Here is an 18867-nt window from a genome sequence, read left to right on the forward strand (position 1 = left end):
TAACTACACAAGATAATAAAAGAGTGGAACCGTGGAAGGTATAAGCGTTCCAAAGGGCTAGCGTAATCGATATCGAAATTACGATATCCAACAGGAACGATCGTTTTCAAAGCTAAAAATTTCGAAGTCGCCGTGTAATCTGCAAGTTAAAAGGTCGAAACTTTCTGGGAAAAGTCGGTACATATTCGATTCGTTTCCGGGTATTCGAGAAGTTGAAGCGGACGCAACGGCGTGGAAACGATTACTTTCGAAATAACTTGATTTCCTAGAAATTAAAGTTAAGTTTCTGGTCTTAAAGTAACGTTCCCTGTGTTGAGTAGCTATTTCTTCGATTCGTTCCTCCTTAAGACGGCGATCAATATGAACGAATGCAAGGCTTGCCGTGTTGCAGACGCCATTGGAAAGACACTTTCGGTTCGGTTGTTCACCTGATTCAGTTACACACGCAGCAGCATCCACGTGAACCTGGTTAAATTGGGATCGATCGAAAATTCTCCAACAGCTCCTCCGGATTACTTTTTCCTCGTCCCTTGAAAACTCCTTTTGTCTCCGCGATTCCGCTTAATAACGGGAACTAGCAACTTCCGCGACGAGTTTCCTCTTTCAAGTTCGCTGGTTCGAAGTTGCTGGTTTTAAGTTCGAATGCACGGTTATTCGTGACTATCGATAACGGTAGTGGATTTTATTCTAGTTCTATGTTCTTTTTTCTTCCGATATATATACACTTACTGACAAAACAAAAGTCAAGAAACATAATAATCGCTTGAAAATTACTGTATATTTTCTATCTTCTCAGATACATTGTTTGGAATTAAAAATACCACAAAGAGGTAACAGTCCATACATGAACATGCAATCAATTTTAATGTTAGATACCTAAAACGAACAGTGAAATTTGACGGTGATAACGTAATAGCGTGGGATTATTTCTCACGTAATGATTCTGGTACGCTAAAACAAATGATAGAAGTTATGGATGGATTCGAGTAGTATTCTACTATCTCGCATGTTGCCAGAGAAACGAGAAAATGCCACAGTGGTCATTTCGACGCGATAGTGACCCGGAACGTCCCACTAAATTAATTAAGACGTTTCTTCTGGAACAAAATGTTAATATGATTAAGCGACCAAGTCAATCTCCTGACTTGAACCGAATTGAACATTTATGAGATCACGTTAGAGACGTCCATTGGGAGCTCAATCATCTACAAACAAAAGAAGAGTTAATGCATAAAATTACAAAAATATGGTATGAAATATGGATTGTGTTTTGTGTTCGATTAGTTGAATCCATGGCACGCAAATGCCATATAGTCATCGAATTTAAGGATTGTAAGGTTATTTAACGTCTTGTTGTTATTCAACATCTTATTAGGTTATCTTTTATTTAGCTTTTCTTAACTTTATATTAATTGTAGATTTTACACGAGTATAGTCGAAAGAAAACATATTGTCATCTCATGTATAGACTGCTATTTCTTTATACTATTTTTAATTTTATTCAATGTATCTCAGAAAATAAAATATACAGGGTGGTTGGTAACTGGCGGTACAAGCGGAAAGGTGGTGATTCTACGCGAAAAAAGAAGTCGAAAATATAGAATAGAAATTTTTCTTTTGAAGCTTTGTTTTCGAGAAAATCGACTTTGAATTTTCGCTCGGTACGCGTACACTTTATCACATCTCGTTATAACAGATCTCACTGTAGATCGTCTCGATGGAAAAATTAAAAAAAAAAAAATAAAAAAAAATTTTATTCTATATTTTCGACTTCTTTTTTCGTGTAGAATCAGCCCCTTTCCGCTTGTACCACCAGTTACAAACCACCCTGTATATAGTAATTTCCAAGCGATCGTAATGTCTCTTAACTTCTGTCAGTTAGTATATATGTATGTAGGTATGTTATAATCTATGGTATTGATGTTTGGAGAGTTCGCGTATAATTTTGTATCAAATTAATGTTAGATATAACATAACTAGACTTCTAGTACTTTTGAGTTTTTTTAAAAGGGTAGAATATTCTAGGATTTAAAGGTCTTTCTTTGTTTATTGTAATATCTTTTAGAGTACTGTAAATTCTGTATTGTATTTTCAGACACACTTCCTTTTTCGTGGTCTTATATGTTGTACATCGTTTCCGATATCTCTGTACCTGAAACCATTCTCACGTTTTTTGTAGAGAATTCTTTCCTTGTTTTGGTAATCTTCTGTTTTTGGTGATCTTTATTTACTTCATTAGTGTACCTCTTTTGTTCCTTCCTATGATTCTATTTTTTCGAATCTTCATACTGTGTTTTCTGTTTGTTTCTCGCAGTCTCTTTTCGAATATCTATGTTGTTGTATCAAACTCTTATAACTGCTTTTTTTTAGTATCGCAATTTTTCCTTCTTCCATGTATACTCTTTTATTGTTGTAATCTTTATTCCTTTAAGCATTTTTCTTCCTTAGAAATGTTTCGGAGATTCGTACAATTAACAGTACATTTCCTATCATTGTTTTCTGTAAAGGATATTATCGTCCACAGGAATAGCTGGAATGAATACGTTTCCAGAAAAAAAGCTCACAGTAGTCAAGTAATAGTCGTCAGAATCAATTTTGGGAAAAGTAACCACTTTCGACAGATCATTTTGGGTAACGTAGGGTGAAGGACGTCATCCACGGCAGACACTATGTTGAGAGGCAGTTGATGACGTTACTTTGAAGTTGTTGAACCATCTTCGATTCTTTGATGCTCGGTAAAAATCGAAGACGTAGAAATGGATTCGAACCTTCGTGAAAAGTGCCAGTGTGACTACTCACTGCTTCCATGAAGCTCTGGCAAGTGATTTTTAACATGGAATAACGCCCGGTTATCCTCAAGTACTCTGTGGTATCCTCACACTCAAGTCAATTCACTACTCTTTGATAAGGTACATAAGCTCCATGTATCATGTATATGACTATATCGCAACTGTGTGTATGAGTACATTATTATGCAATTTATTTTTATCATTTTTGTTATAAAAATTTCTTATTGTATACTTACAGTTTAAATATATTAAATAATTGATTGCAGATAAAATTTTGTTGTTTTAAATTATTTACTTCATTTTATTGTATTTTATTAACGAATAAACTGACTTAGAAGCATTTAAATTGTAAATGTATTCTCAGTATATAAATAGCGACACGAAAAGAGTAAAGATTCATATCTAGGAAAACACGGGATCGAGACAGGTTGCAAGAAAGTTTCTGAGTTTTATTATGAAATACCTATTTTCTTCCTACATTCTAGTCATTTATCCCTTTTCTTATTATCTCTCATGCAAAGTAGATACCATATAGACACGGCAGTTCTTCCCATTCAGTCATCTAATCAGATATCTAGGAAGATTTGAGTTATTCTTCTTTCCCCGGCGAATCTTTTATCTTTCTGGTATAACTTTACTTAATAACGTCTCGGAACTTTCACAGTCATGGAATTTCCCGAAGCATGCCAGAAGAAAAAGGGGAAAGAGAAATTGTTCGGAGAATCTTCTCAAACTTGGTGTTTCGAGATCAATGACGCGATATGGATGGAAATAATAAAAGGTATACATTCGAAAAATTGTAGGTGGAGGGAAAGTTCCTTTGTCGAGGGAACGGAGCCGAGTTGCTAGATGAATATCCAACGGTACGACGTTTCGGGTGAAATTCTCCGAATAAGTATCTCGCCTATATTAATTCATCTTTTGCACAAATTTTTCAGATTCCATTTTATCAAAGTATCAACGATGAAAAATCTTTTGTTAAAGAATCACCTTCTTTGAATTTTATTTTCTCATTTATACTTATTAGATGCAGAAAATTCTTTCTGTATTAAAATCGAAAAAAATTACAACGAATTGCGATCTTCAAAGACGATTAGATTTTCGTTAATCTAATTATAAATTAATGAATATTTATTAAATTAAGGATTTATACGTTTATACTAAATTTAAATATACGTAAGATTAGATATGAATGAGTATAAACACAAAAATGTATCAAATATAAAAGATAAAATACACGTCACAGTATCTAAGAAATAAAACATACTTTTATTCAAATTTCACTTTTTTACCAGTATCTATAAAAATTAGAATTGTTATACATTTACCCAGTTTACTAATTGTAAATTCCTAGATTTTTGTTACTAAAAATATAAGTTTCTTTAAAAGATAAATTTTGTCTAGTACGTTTCACTAATTTTTATTTTCTTAATTGTAATTTTTATTTTCGCACGCACTCCACATCAACATACTACGTCGACTTAATTTTTTCCAAATTACGACCAATTACCACTTCTCGAATTACAAACGAAGCAAAACAACATAGTGTACACAACAGACAAAGCGTGTTTTCTCGCGCTGATCCGTTTTTCAAGTGTTTTATTCGAGCGAATAAATCGAAGCCGGTTGCTGACCAGGGGAGCAAAACTTCTGCCGCTTCCATCTGTTTAAAATTTCACGCGTGTTTCAGCCACTCCCATCGATAACGTATCGCGTCTACGCTCCGAACTCCTCAAGTCTACTTCATTCGTCTATACTTACTAATGCAAAGGAAATTTCGTTTCCTCGAGGATAAACGCGAGAAAAAGAACACGTCGAGAAAGAAAAGAAAAAAATAGTATGGCGAATAGCGTCTGGTAAATTGAGAAACTTCGATTTGCGCGATTTCTATTGCTCTGGTTCGAACAATCACGATTCTTCGCCTTCGAACAGGTTCCTGCTAAAAATCGTCTAACTCATCCATTATAGCATAATTCGCACCAGTCACGTTTCCTCTGCTTTCCTTTTACTACTGCCATTTCTCTGTTCGAATTATATATCGCTCATACATATATCGGACGAAAAGGGTAATTCGACTAACTGCTCTCGAAACGAGTTTATTCCACGAAAACTTTTGCTTTATCGGACGCCCCTTTCACGAGTCTGTATTACGCTTCTTGTATTTTACAATTTTATCATTCCTTTGGCGACGAGTCTCTTTGAAATTTTTATAAACTTCCCTTCGAGAACTCGATTTTTCTAGTTTAATTGAAATGTCGTTTGTGAAGACCGTTTTACCTTCGTTTTTGTGAAATTTCTTGTTTGAGGAATTCTGTATCGTATTTATACTATGATCTTGGATTTAAATTTGCATAGAAAACAATGAATATTTTTAAATTCCTATCTGAATTTTGATATGTAATAGTTTTATTACGTTATAATGATTTTATTAATACTACGTTGTAATTCTTATTCTAGGTTTAATGTTGTATTGAGAGTGAGAAAGCGTAGCACGATGCAAGAGATTTTGAATCTCTGTCCGAATTAGAAGCAACGATAAACGCTATGAAAAATTGATTACGATTCAAATTGTCTTTTCATACAGTATATTTTAAGACATACTCAATAGGATATAGCCCAACTATCTATAATCGTATTGAACTGTTGAAAGATTAAGGAACCCCGTTTCTCTAGAAAGAGTCGAAATAAAGTTAACAGCTAAAAGAAGAAACTCCTGTCTTGATTAATCTTCTTCCATTATCCAATTTGATTCATTTTAAAATATACATTCCCTAAATGTTATAAGCGTATATATATTTTGTCTATCTGTAACTATCTGTAACTTAGCGATGATGATAATAAAGGACAAAATCGTTTGAAATGACTCATTTATCAGTAACGTTATAATTAAATTCTACAAAATATATTATATACCACATCGATAGATATTATACCAAATTTATTTATTTACTAATTCGCTAGAAAATTACTTTTGCTGCAAAATTTGTTTACTGGATATACTAAATATTCTAACTAAATTATATCAACTACGTACAAAGTGAAATAAACAAATTTTACTATGTAATGAAAATCAAATTAAGCAAGGAGTCGCTATCTCTGACGAGCGTACGATAATTATCACCTAATTATTCTCCCGCGATGATGGACCCTCATAGCGTAGGTTAATTTCACATGTAATAAAAACGGTGGCGTGATGACAAGCCATTCGTTGTCGAAGAAATCTCGATACCACGCGAAACGATCACAGGGATAATTGATCAACACTTGATAATTAACGCTAGCCCTCGATTCACAACATGACGTCATCGTACGCTCTCTTGTCTTGGCTTTGATCATTAACTAATTAGCCGACACCGTAAATGTACACGGGAGATACCGTTCAGAATTTCGTTTAACGAATTCTCAGCCGACGTAACGGTCGCTGATGTTGCATTATCTAATGGCTATAAAAGGACGAAAGAATTTGGTCGTTCGTACGTTCGGTGATTCTCGCGTTTCCGGGCAACCTTGTATTTTTTAGCCTCCCCGAAATCGAAAGTACGATGTTCGTTTTACGTTAATCTATAATCTGTGAGAAGAGAAAAATGTTTAAAGTACGATAATGGAGGATTATAGTGATTTTGGATATTCGCATGGAAAATAACAAAATCATTTCGGCAACGTATAGTTATGTACAATATATGTATATAGGATTACAGATATCGAATATTGATACAGTTAATTCCAGAATGGAAGAACTCGATACCAAGTATTGGATTTTTATCTACAAATTCAATATACAATTCAATATAGAATTCAATACTATAATTCAATATCTTAGGGGATTTAGTTAATTTCGAGACTGTGAAATTTGATTGCTTCAGAATTCGTCATTTGTCACATTCATCCGTTAATGTTAAGTCAGTTAGGCTCGAAATTACACTGAGTTTCGCTATTCCAGATTACTCATATCGGATTGCTGGAACTCGAATATCGTCATATTTCCTTTTCGAGAATAAATTATGATTTATCAAAATATATTTCGTAGTTTTTGAAATTCAATTAGTACCGATATTTCATTAAGTACAGAGGAAAAACTGGAACAACGGGAAGAAGATATTTTCTGGCAAATCGGGAGATCGTATACAGCGAACGTTGGAGGATTTTCTAACTAAATTCATGTGACACCTGTTGTATGTTCGCCGACATAGGAGCTAATTCGAGCAGCCGATATCGTGCGGCTTCCTACAGCCAAACAAAATGTAGTTTCAGTACGCCTAATTATGGGCCGCATTGTTTTATCGTCGCGATTATTGCTCGCTTGGAATTACGAATCACCACAAGTTAATCCGTTAAAGTAGTTTCACATTGTGGCATTTATATCGTTATTTCGCTTGGATTTATCGATACCAGATCGTATATTTTATTCTATGTATTAAATTAATCGAACAATTTTGCTGGTCTATTTCTCAAAAAGAAAGCAATCAATAAATAATATTAACCATGTAAGATTTTATAAAAAAAACATCGATCTATAGATATGAATTTTCTTCTGAAAACGGAAAACATATATGGAATATTGTTTGGAAATGTAAAAAGAAATTTTTGTTCTTTTATATCAACAGAATTGATCCTAAACTTTATGTTGAGCATTTTGATGAATCGTTTCAATTAAACTAGTTATCCTTCGATTTTTTAAAGTATAAATTAATCTAAAAGAAATCATAACAATTCTTTAACGATTTCGGTAATTCTTCCTTTAGCTGATACAAATTTCACAAAATTTAATTTCAAGTTTTACTTTTAAAAAAAGCTACATTTCATATGTACCAACCAAAACGTAAATTCTTCCAAAAGGAAAGCAAGGAGAAAGGTCGTTATAATAGAAATTTCCAGTATAAAACAACCTACGAGGCAGCAAAAATGTACGAAAACAAAAGGTCAAAATAGCTCCCTTTCTCGGAGGTACAAGGAAATATTTTACCAGCAAGTACTCGCGAAACGAATGGAGACGTCCGAACGATTTGCTTTGATATCATCCAAGGAAACCTCTCTTTGATCAGTTTTCCGGTGAAGCTGCATGTTTTAGAATTCACGAAGGACCTCAACTAGTGGACAGTCGAGCACCAAAAAATGTACCGATTCTCAGGGAATTTGATCCTTTGATGCTTTCTGTATTCTGTCCGAGAATAGAGACGTGCACGACGAAGCGGTAGTACGTATATCGTTCGTACAGAAATCCAGAATCGCTCTTAAAAGCTATCTTTCGAGAGATACGCTTCAAGAGATTACACGTATTTCGTTCGGACAGGTTCAATGGAGATTTGACAGTCGATAGAATGGTCTCGACCTCCGTGGTTTCAGATAAGAAAACGCAGCAACTTTAATCGACACTTCGTTCTGATCGACTGCTTTGCGTGTTAGAAGTCGTATAAGCGCGTGTGGAAGGATTGGACTGTGAAAAATTGATCCTTCAGAGAGCAGATACTCGGAGAAGTTTAGTATTACGTTTTAGTGACGATTTTATGTTCTTTTTTACAGTGAAAGAGACTTTAGAGATAAACAGACTTTAAACAAATGTAGGAACTTACTACAATTAGTTTATTTAAAATGGATTAAACAGGTGTTGGTTAAACAGGAAACGATGGTTGTTTAACGCGAACTAAATACAATAATGCACTATAATTAAGACAACTAAATAGTTAATTTGCAACTCTCGTCACCACGGTTCCAACGCTCTCTCTCACGCGGATCACACTCTCTCGACAACGCAATTCCCACTCTCTGACTTCTCGATTCACACTGACTGTTAATTCGTCTTTCTCCCTTAGAATCCCTTTGTCTTTTCTCTTAGCCCGCGTAACTATTCGATTGAAAGGCCGACGATACACCGACGATGGGCCTGTCGGCACTTAGGTTTTCTCGCGATATTGTTTGTAGTTTGCCCGATATCTCTTAGACCTTTCATCCACGATACTACACAAATTTGGTCCAAAGCTAATTTGTTAATTTTCTTGTACTTTCAAAAAGTTGAAGAAATTCTGGGATACTCATAGATGTTTCTATTGTATCATATTAATAATATTTAAATAAAATCATCAAAATTAAAGTTAACTAACTAATATTAGTTAATATCAAGTTAAATATTGGTAACTTGTACAGTGAATGGAATAAATTAGATTAAATTGTAAATCTGCTGTAGACAAATTTAGTTTAAATCCATATTTTTTAATCGTTTCAGCTTTTTGAAAACCCTGAAAAAATTCCAGAGCATCTTTGCTATATTATACAATCGTTCATTAGCTAAAACAATTGAAACTTTTGCAGTCAAAGAGTTACGTTAAATAAATAGATGATCGATAGTAGGTTCCAGTTAAAAAACAATATTCGCTTCAACGAAAACCTTGATTTTAAAATTTGTCTTTCACATTCAATTACTACAGGCATCGAGCGATATTCAATTTGAAAATTCAAACTTACTACAATATCAAACATATTATACGATAGCGACATAATAAAATAAATTTTGTTTCTCTTCTTAAAATCGAGTGCGAAACATTTCTAGCTGCCTGCTCGAGAACATCCGAAAAATATTCGCTGCGAAGCTAATCTCGGACACGAATATTTGCAGATTCGAAGAGCAGGTGCGTATGAAAGAACAGGTTGTTACTCGGAGAAAGTAGAAGGTCCATTTAATTAGTAAGTTGTACTCACCAACGTCGAAACCATTCGCCGCGTCTCCCTGCGGCGCGAGGGGGAAACGATAGCGGTGTTCATTGGCTTCCAGATGCCGGACGCAACCCTTAAATCCGGTCCTCACCGGAAGTCGCTCGAGGCCGGTTGTGTTTCCGGGGCCGCCGACGAACAACGGCTCGCGGAACGTAATCCTCGCAAACAAGCCCTGCAATCAAATACAGAACAGCCTGGTTCACGCAGCTTTAGGAAGCCGTTGTATAATTCGTGCAATTCTACTGTCGCTTTTGGCCGATTTTCGCCAACGAAACTTTTTTTCCTGTTTGAGATTGATTAGGCGAAAGACTAAAGATTGACGAAGACTATTTTATCGGAAATCTTATTTATTGAAAAGGATTCTGGTTTAATGGTTCGAGGAGTTGTAAATGGGGGAATGCAGATATTTTTGTCAGACTACGCTGGGAGAAAGGTATCGTGTTTGGCCTTAATGTACGTATGTATGTATGTTAGTTTGTTTGTGCCCCTAACTTAACCGATTTTGACTTAATAGCTCTCAATCGATTCGCGTCCGTCACAGTAGTGTTGTACGCTATGTAGAATACTGAAAAAAAGCGAAATGGCGGCAGATACAAACTGTAAAAAAAGTTCATGTATCTAGATCGCTAAATTCAAGAAGGGGATGTGCCCAATTTTTTTATTATAGGGTCGAAAAGGATTGAATAAATATTTTAGAAATGTTACCCCATTACGTAAAACTGAAAAAATAGAAAAGCAGGATGTATGTGTTTCACTAAAAAATATGAGATGCACGTACAGATATTTTTAAGTAATAGTTGCCGAATTTAGAGATAAATAGGTTTAAAAATATCATAATCGGACAACCGCACTGATTAAATGTTGGTAATAACTAACACTCCTGCTTGAAGTTTCGATATTGTTGCACTCGACATAATATTAATTGGTATACTTTAAAGCATCGCCAAAATGTACGAAACACCTATTGTAAATTGTATATGGTTACAATGACGATTAAACTCCGTAAATATTGTGGCTCCCGACTTTTTTAAACGTCACTTATCTGCAAATTCGGTAATTACACCGGTTATTTAAAAATATTTAAATGTGTACCTCACATTCTTCAGCAACGTACATCTAGCTTTTTCTTTTCTTTTTTTTTTTAGTTTTCCCGCTCTATTGTTCTTTTTGGGTTTACATGATCCGAAGTAGATGTTACGTTCCAATACATATTATTAAAACATAGGTTGTTTCTAAATATTTGGTTTTAGTATTTAATATAATTCTATTATCTTTTGTGTATTGTGTAAAATAAATACGACCGGATTTAATATTACCAAGAAATAACAATGTTATTTAACATTTGGTATCAACAGAATTTTGTTTAATTTTTCGTACATATATTTGACGATTTTGTCAACGAAAATGTATATTACATTCCCAGAGGTTTCAGTTTCTAGGGATCGTATACTTGTTCTGTGGCAAGGAAATTATTTCCAGGACATGTAATTACGAAGGAATTTGGTTCGTGCTCCGTGAGACACGTGTTAATATCGATGGGGAGAAGCATTCGACTTTGTGATAATTCGGCGAGTTTCGCAGTTACACTTCACACGATTAAATTCATCTTCGGTGCAGACTACATATTTCTGGTAAATCGAGCGTGTCTGATGTGGTGAACGAAATTGATTTTGCTTCTTGCTCACCCCAGTGTATGAAACTATTGCTCCTCATACTCGATTCTTTAAAACCTTCTGCATTTTTCTAAATGAAATATAGTTTCACGAAGATTAAGAAATTATGTATGGAATATAAGATTTATATTTTCGCCTTTTAAAAGATACAGTTTTATTAAAACTAAGACATTTGATATAGTATATAAAATTCACTCAGTTCGTGAATATAAAAAAATTAGAATCGATTTTAATTTAAAAAACAATCGAAATTTTTCAAAAAAATTTACCTAGAACTATCAGCGCTATTTTTTGAAAAATAATTTCTTTTCCATAAAACATTCACTCTTTCGTTTCTTTTATTAAAAATCTTGCTCCCTCTAATAAACAGATCTGAAAATATCATAAAAGATTAAAGATATCATAAAAATAGTATAAAAGATTTGACAAAGTATACGGACTGGACGAACAAGTCTCTTAAAACATTCTGCATAAAAAAACACTAATTTCTGAAAATATTTTCTCCAAATAGAGAATATCTTTTTTTCAAACTCCTGGAATTTTCCAGCTTTAACATCTCCTCAACGTCTTCAAACCTCAAAACCTGAATACACAAACTCCCCTTATTCGGGCGTCTTAACTTACCCTTGGCACTTGAAAGTCACACAATCGACCAATTCGTATTCACAAATTTCCACATTGCGAGCTCGATATTCATTCAAAATGACACACTATCACGGTGTCGTAGAAATAAGCACGTGGTTGTAACGTAGCCGTCGGAAATGACGAAAAGCTTCGGCACGACGGTAAAACGCGACGTGAGGTGCTAGGTAGCAATTTACGTGGGATTGTACATCCAAGGTGGCCCATATTTGCCTACTCGGTGCCTGAGTATAGCTGCTGGGAATTTATTGTATTCCTAGTTCGCCTAGAACCTCTTTGTGCATCCTTATATTGTATACTGGTGTTCTGTGCATTAATACTCAAAAATATATAGGCACATATGTTTATATTTATACTCATTTATACTATATATACTTATTTTTAACAGGATATAAATTAATTACAAAAATTACAAATAGAAGAACTTAATATCGTAGAATTAGTTGTTACTTTACAATGCAAAAATTTAAAATTCTAGAATTTTATCCATTATCAAAATTATCATATTAAGTTGTCCGAAAAGTGTCTTTCTTTTATAGATCCGTCTTTTACAACGATGCATCTTTGCACAAATATGAAACCTAATCTGTGGAATGTTGTGACCTTTATTTTGATAGAACAAAATGGATCATACGTAATTCGATAAAATAATATAAAACGAAAAATGTGGATCCATTATTTCCTTATAAAACGAAAGAAACTTTTCAGACGATCTAATAGAATATCAGGATGCGGTAAAATTTGATTTTAATTGGAAGTTAATATGCAATGAAAAGATTGGCATCTATAAGTGTCAAGTATTGTGGAGCGGTTTTTTAAAATTTAGATTTATAGAGTTTGTTACATTCAGTTCATCTGTTTGTCAAGCTATAAATAAGACAGAAAATGGTTCTCTCAAGTTGATTCAGACTATCATGATTAATCTTGACGACAATATTTAAAACTGTTTCGTACGTTGGTAGATAATGTATTTAATTTTAATATACGATTGATAGCACAAGAAGACATTAAATATTGCTTTTAAATCATTAGTCTGCCGTTTATTTATATATTCTTAGTAACCAGTAGACGCTGTTAATAAAAATCGACCAAAATGTCCACATATATATGAGCGACAGTGTACTGTACATACGTATCAAACACGGTGTATGAAAAGGGCTGAGGGTTGACTTGTACACGTACACGTGAATCCTGGCTCGCAGCCTTCGAGTTAATGCACTTACAAAAGTCTCGAAAGTTTCAGCGTGAGTTGTACGGACCAGTTTGCCCGGGAATCATCTAGTTCCAGCTTCGTCTAAAAGGTTTCTCTGTTAGTTTGAAACTCGCGACGAAGAAACTATCGACCTGCGTCGATTGGAACGAAAAATAATTTTGATCGGATTTCTTTTCGGATGAGGAAAGTTTTCTAGTTATCCTGAAGAAATCTACAAATTAGGGCGCTTGGATTTTTGCTTAATTATGCTAGAGGAATTAGTCTAAATGCATTCTCATTTAGATATAATGTTGAATTAATTTAAAGTGTTTTAGTGTTTTTTTTTCTTTATTTTGTTTTCTTAATATTTCTTCATCCCTATATTTGGCTGCGTTGCAGGACTTGCAGGAAAACTATTAACTGTCCTATTATTAATTCGTAAATTAGAAATTACCAACGTGTATACAGATTTTACTAGAAACTCACCGCTTATGTATTAAAACGATACCAACAATGAATTGACCAAACTTCTGTTTTAAACAAGTTTCCGTTAGTTATTGCAATTAATTCACAGGCCAAACTATTTTACTTGTGAGCTTAAAAAGCTCGTTAATGCAAAATCAATAAGGATCAAACGATTAATTAAAAACTTTTATCTAATTAATCCATCTCCGTAATTTGCTAAAATTCACGTGGCCTAAATTCGAATTCAATTAATTATCAAATTATAAAACAAGCAGGGATAAATTTCTTAGCGTGTTAAATCTGCGCTGATTATAGTGCCATATCTCGCTGTAAAGGGTATCGTTTAGGTTAATCCCTCTTTCTACTCGGATTTTGTATCGTGTTCTGTTAGCTTCTCGTTAAACAAAAGAGACAGATCGCATTCAACGTTACGCGAGGAATATTTCGTGTAGATGAGAAGGAAAAAGAGAATCGTTTCGTAAATAATTCTGTTTCCAATTAAAATACGCGCGCAGATTGTGCTCGACGAGTGGTGGGATTGTATCGACGTCAAACTAAACGAATCCTTGGACTTTTCTTGGAGATTGCTCGCCGTGCAATGATAACTTGTAATTGACTTTCGAGTTTTAATTTCATCCAATTCCTGTTCTACCATGAAAACTTTTTGTTAATCAATTCCGGAACTGAACGCAACGGATCGTTTTTTCCCCATCGAAAACCAGGACTATCGTCGTTAAAAGGAAAAAACCTTCCACGACTGAATTATATTTATTTAGATATCTTGAAAATTAGTACGTTCGCCTCTTAATTAACTGCAATCTTGTATTTCGACTTAGGAAAAGTGGATCGAATAAATTGCGAGATGCGTGATGATGCGAGATGAGAATGAAGAGAAAGACTCTTCCGCGGAAAATATAAAATGATTCACGAAGCTCGTTATTCGTTGAATTAAATTAAATATACAAGATTAATTACAACATAAAAGACACAGATACTTTTAAAAATGTCAAAGTATGGTAAAAGGATCTAATGAAAGCGTTAAATAATACAAAAAGGATATAAAGTACATGAAATTTACGTAGGAAGTAAAATATAAAAACCCAAAGACCAAAGTCAAAATTTCTTCCAGTTTGCCCTCCAGGTTGGATCAATCCTTTACTCCAATTTCTATAACAAGCTTTTTCCATTAAACGCGTCAAAACGTAAACTAAGATCGTGACTTTCGAATTTTCTGTATTTTCAAATTTCCCGTAAAAAGATGAAAGGGCAGAATTTATGAAACAGTTTCTATTTTTTAACAATTTCCATTCGAACGCATTTTCTATATAACATATTCTAGCATCCGCACAGTTTCTCTCACATGTTCTTGTAAAACTAAAGTGTAAATCGTATCAGAAGTTTTAGTCCTAATTTTTGTTTAACTATTACCTACACTTGCATTAGAATCTACAATGACTCTTAAATGACTTCATTCGTTTCATGTTTGTAAAATGAACAAAAATTTCGTAAAATAATCCAACTATTTCACTGAAAAATATACGCTTGCACATATATATATGTAATATATTTACTCTAAACGTAGAGACCTTTTTTTCAGAAAGCTATTTAATCACATCGAATTTTAATTGTCGATAAATGCCCAAAAAGGAAATAAATTTTTCCTGGGGTATTTAGGTACTCGCGAAGAAAGAGAAACGAATCTTTTGACATGGTATATTTATGATATATTTTTCGATTGCTCGCGGAGGTTGCACTCCGCCACTATGAAAATACTAGGTCGCGTATTGACGTGCAACGAAAGTGAAGCGGGCCACGATTAACATCGAGTCATGAGAAATGATATATGTATCAGCCTAAATGTGATTTTACGGCAAAGATGAAAGGATACGCTCTTTTAGAAATGCAGGTTAGCCCAATTTCCCTTTGATGTTGTCTCACCGAAAGTCCGGTCAGTCGCGCGCGGCAAGATTCATTTTCGAAACGCGTGATTCCTCTTTGCGCAGCGGTGGCCTGTTAAAAAAGGCGCACCATGCGGTAAATCCGAAATACGCTTCCCTCGTCGCTTTTATTAACTCTGACTGTTCATTGTCGGACCAAGGATTTCGTTTTTGAAATCCGACGAATATTCTGTACGTTCTTTTCTCTTTTATACGATATGAAGTATTTGAAATTTGAAATTTTTCAATAAGCGATTTATCTAGCCAAATATAGATCCATAGTACAGTTATATACAGTCTATACAGTGTCCTCGATGCTAGTTTTAATTAGATAATATTAGAAATAACCTAGTATTTGTCCAGCGTAATAATCTGATATTTTGGAAACATTCAAAGCATAGTACTTGTTATGATATTCAGTACGTAAAACAAATTTCTGTCTAGGTTTTGTTATTTAAATTATTTTGCATACTGTAATTATAACCAACGTGTAATTTCGTTTACTCTCAACTCCCTGACTACCTTTGATTTCTATTTTTATCACGTGCCGTACAAAATCCTTTTCATCTTGTCTACCGGCGAATCATCATCTTAGACCGATCTCCTTCTCATCCTCATCGCGCGGAATTCTTTCATTCAAGATTTCAAGCAAGGTTTCCCACGAGGGACAGCGTACAATTTATTTCTCTTTGCTCGATCCCTGTCGCTCGACCCATTTTTCACGCGAAAACTGAGTGTGTTCGTGAGTTGGAACCTCGCGGGGGACAGTCACGGGGTCGTTTGAAGACGGAGAATGTGGATAATCCGTCGTTTTCAAGCGAATTCGCGAGACGACGTGATACAATCCGGTTTCTCGTCGTTCGTTTCAGTTTCTTTCTGGCAAAACCGACAGGGAACAGTCGGCTATAGTTACGATGAGTCGTCAGATGTGTTTAATCTGACGTTACTTCCCAACGAAAGACTCATTTTCTACGACTCAGAAGATCTTATTGAAGGGATATGAAAGATGGGGACAAGAAACATACTTTTTAACTAATCCCATTAATTCCACGGTGGAATACCAGATATACCAAGCTCTGTGCATTTTCCTTGTTTTTTCATGCTTTCTTTCCTTAGGGTTGCTTTCCTCGTCATTAAGGATTAAAGACGTCTCTTCTAGTTGGAATGAAGCGAAGGAATGACGTGTGTTCCGTACCGCGACTCAGTCGTTACACACTCGTCCATTTCTTAATCCACAACAACCTTTCGAGAATAGTCGTTTTTAAAGATGCCATATACCTTCTCCTAGTTTTTTTCTCTGCCTACACTTTTCTTAACATATTCTCCGATCCAGTAATAATCCCCAAGTAGCCGTTACTGCCGCGTCGAAAATTAATTTTTATTATCACTGATTCCACTGATATCCATAAGATTTAATGTTTGCCGTCGAGTTCTTTGTTTTTAAGATGCATTGTTTAAGTCGAGGTTCTCCTTAATTTTATTAATGACAACGATTAAACTTTGAGACACGCGAGATTTCAGTTTGAGGGTGATCAGTTCTCATTTTTCCAACCAATTAGCAGCAATGACCGTTGCCCTTACTTCCTCACCGAAAATTGTAATTGGCGAATCAGCTTGTTCCATGTTCTAAGTACGTCCATCTCAAGTTTTCATCTTTTCCACATGTATCACCGATACTATTTCACTTGCACTCAACTTTCCGCACAAGACACGCAGTAAAACCACACTATTCCGCGTACACTTAACGTTCATCCGCACATTCAGTCTTTGAAGGTGTTCTTTGTGAAATATACAGTTATATTTAAACTTTAAAACCCTGTGTCAGATTCTGTCTAAATATCTCTATCATCGTAATCGAGATAGGGAATTGGCTGATTCGTGGTATCTACTAATCGAGACGAGAATTTATGACTGTTGACGAGTCACATCGCAGACGCGTCTCCCCGCGAGTGTCACGACCGGCATACTTCAAATCCGATGGACTGACGATGGAGATAAAGATGTGGCGGCACTCAGCGACAATGTATATCGCTGAAGTGCCTAATGAACCATCAACATCCCAACGGTCCTTCCACCAAAGGTTCTAGAAGAAAGAGCACGTGGCAACGGTCGCGAACGCGTAGCAAATGCATGGACGGTGGGGATGTTGAGGGATGACAAAAGAAAGTAATCGGATCCGATCGAAAGTCAAATTGTAAGAGCTTCAGTCTTGGAAAGTCACGCCTAGAGTTCGGAAGTGGATTGTAAAGTGGATTGTTGTTAGAAAAATAAAGTTTCTTTTTTTATTTTTCGCCTCAAATTTCTTTTTTATTCTTTTTTGTTATTTTACGTGACATTTTGGCGATCCTGCCAGGATAGTGAAAAGTGTTTGTTCGGAAACCAAAAGACATTCATCATCTACGGAAGATAGAATTATTTGGGACTACGGTCATCCGCAACAACAAAGTAAATATCACGAACCAAGTGAAGTGACAATAAAAGGTAAACTGGATTCCTTTGTACGTTACCGTGAAAGAAAATTTAGCTTCAGTAGCCAAGACTCGTCTTCGTCTGAAAATAGTAAAATCAGCGCAATAATGTCTAAGGCAAACGAATCTCAAACTTCAACCTCAACTGACCCAATGTTGCGAGCAATATGGGACAGTATTCAAAAACAGAACGAGAACATTGCCCTTTTACGAGAGGAAATGTTACGTTTGTCTATGCAAAATGACGAAGAGAATAGACACAGGACAGCAGAAATCGAGAATCTCGGGAAAACCGTCGCAGCGCTACGGACTGGGTTCGGATCCCCTACGACCGATGACTTTGCTTCCATTATCACCGAAGACAATGAAAGTGCATCGACAGCAATCAATCGCTCCGGGAATATGGCAAAAGCACGCAAACTGTCAGGGTTAGCAGCTCCAGACATCCCACCTGTCCACCTCGACATCGAACAACCCGAGGTGGAAGAAAGAGGCTATTTTCCGCCCGCTCCTCCCACTCTACGAGCTAAGGATGCAATATGCTACATCCCAACGCTCAACGGAGATGATGATGTAGGAGTTGAAGACTTCGTCAAAGAAGTGAGAAATATGAAGGATCGCTGTATGGAGCAAGATCTATTGCTAAAAGCAATAAAAGTGGAAAAGATCGTGGGGAAAGCAGCCCAAAGTATTCGCAACATTCCTATTGAGTGTTACAGTGATCTGTACGACGCATTGAGAAATAATTTAGCAGCACAAGTGACTTCGGATGAGTACCAAGAACAATTACGAGAGTTGAGACAGGAGCGCGAGGAATCAGTGCAAAGTTTTAATATTTGGTTTAGAAGAATACTCAACCGTTTGCTGTACGCAGTAGCCAATGAGTACCCACAACCACTGACACGTAAAAAATCACGAAGAAGACTGTTCGTGTGTACCTAAAGGGACTCAGACGCGACATAGGGCGAATACTATTAAGCAGTGAACCCTTGA

At 35.4% G+C, this 18867-nt stretch overlaps 1 protein-coding gene across 5 annotated transcripts in view; it reads right to left on the reverse strand.

Moving 5' to 3' along the window:
- Window positions 1-18867, reverse strand: part of LOC138185893 (pikachurin) — a 288876-nt gene that overhangs the window by 42720 nt on the left and 227289 nt on the right. For all 5 annotated transcript variants that reach the window (XM_069125218.1, XM_069125222.1, XM_069125221.1 and 2 more), the window contains exon 8: window positions 9483-9669. In XM_069125218.1, coding sequence (XP_068981319.1) covers window positions 9483-9669 — 187 coding nt within the window. The remainder of the gene's footprint in view (window positions 1-9482; window positions 9670-18867) is intronic.

The sequence above is a fragment of the Bombus flavifrons genome, chromosome 13 (assembly GCF_040668555.2).
Source record: "Bombus flavifrons isolate JBK064 chromosome 13, iyBomFlav1_principal, whole genome shotgun sequence".
In the NCBI taxonomy this organism is placed as follows: domain Eukaryota; kingdom Metazoa; phylum Arthropoda; class Insecta; order Hymenoptera; family Apidae; genus Bombus; species Bombus flavifrons.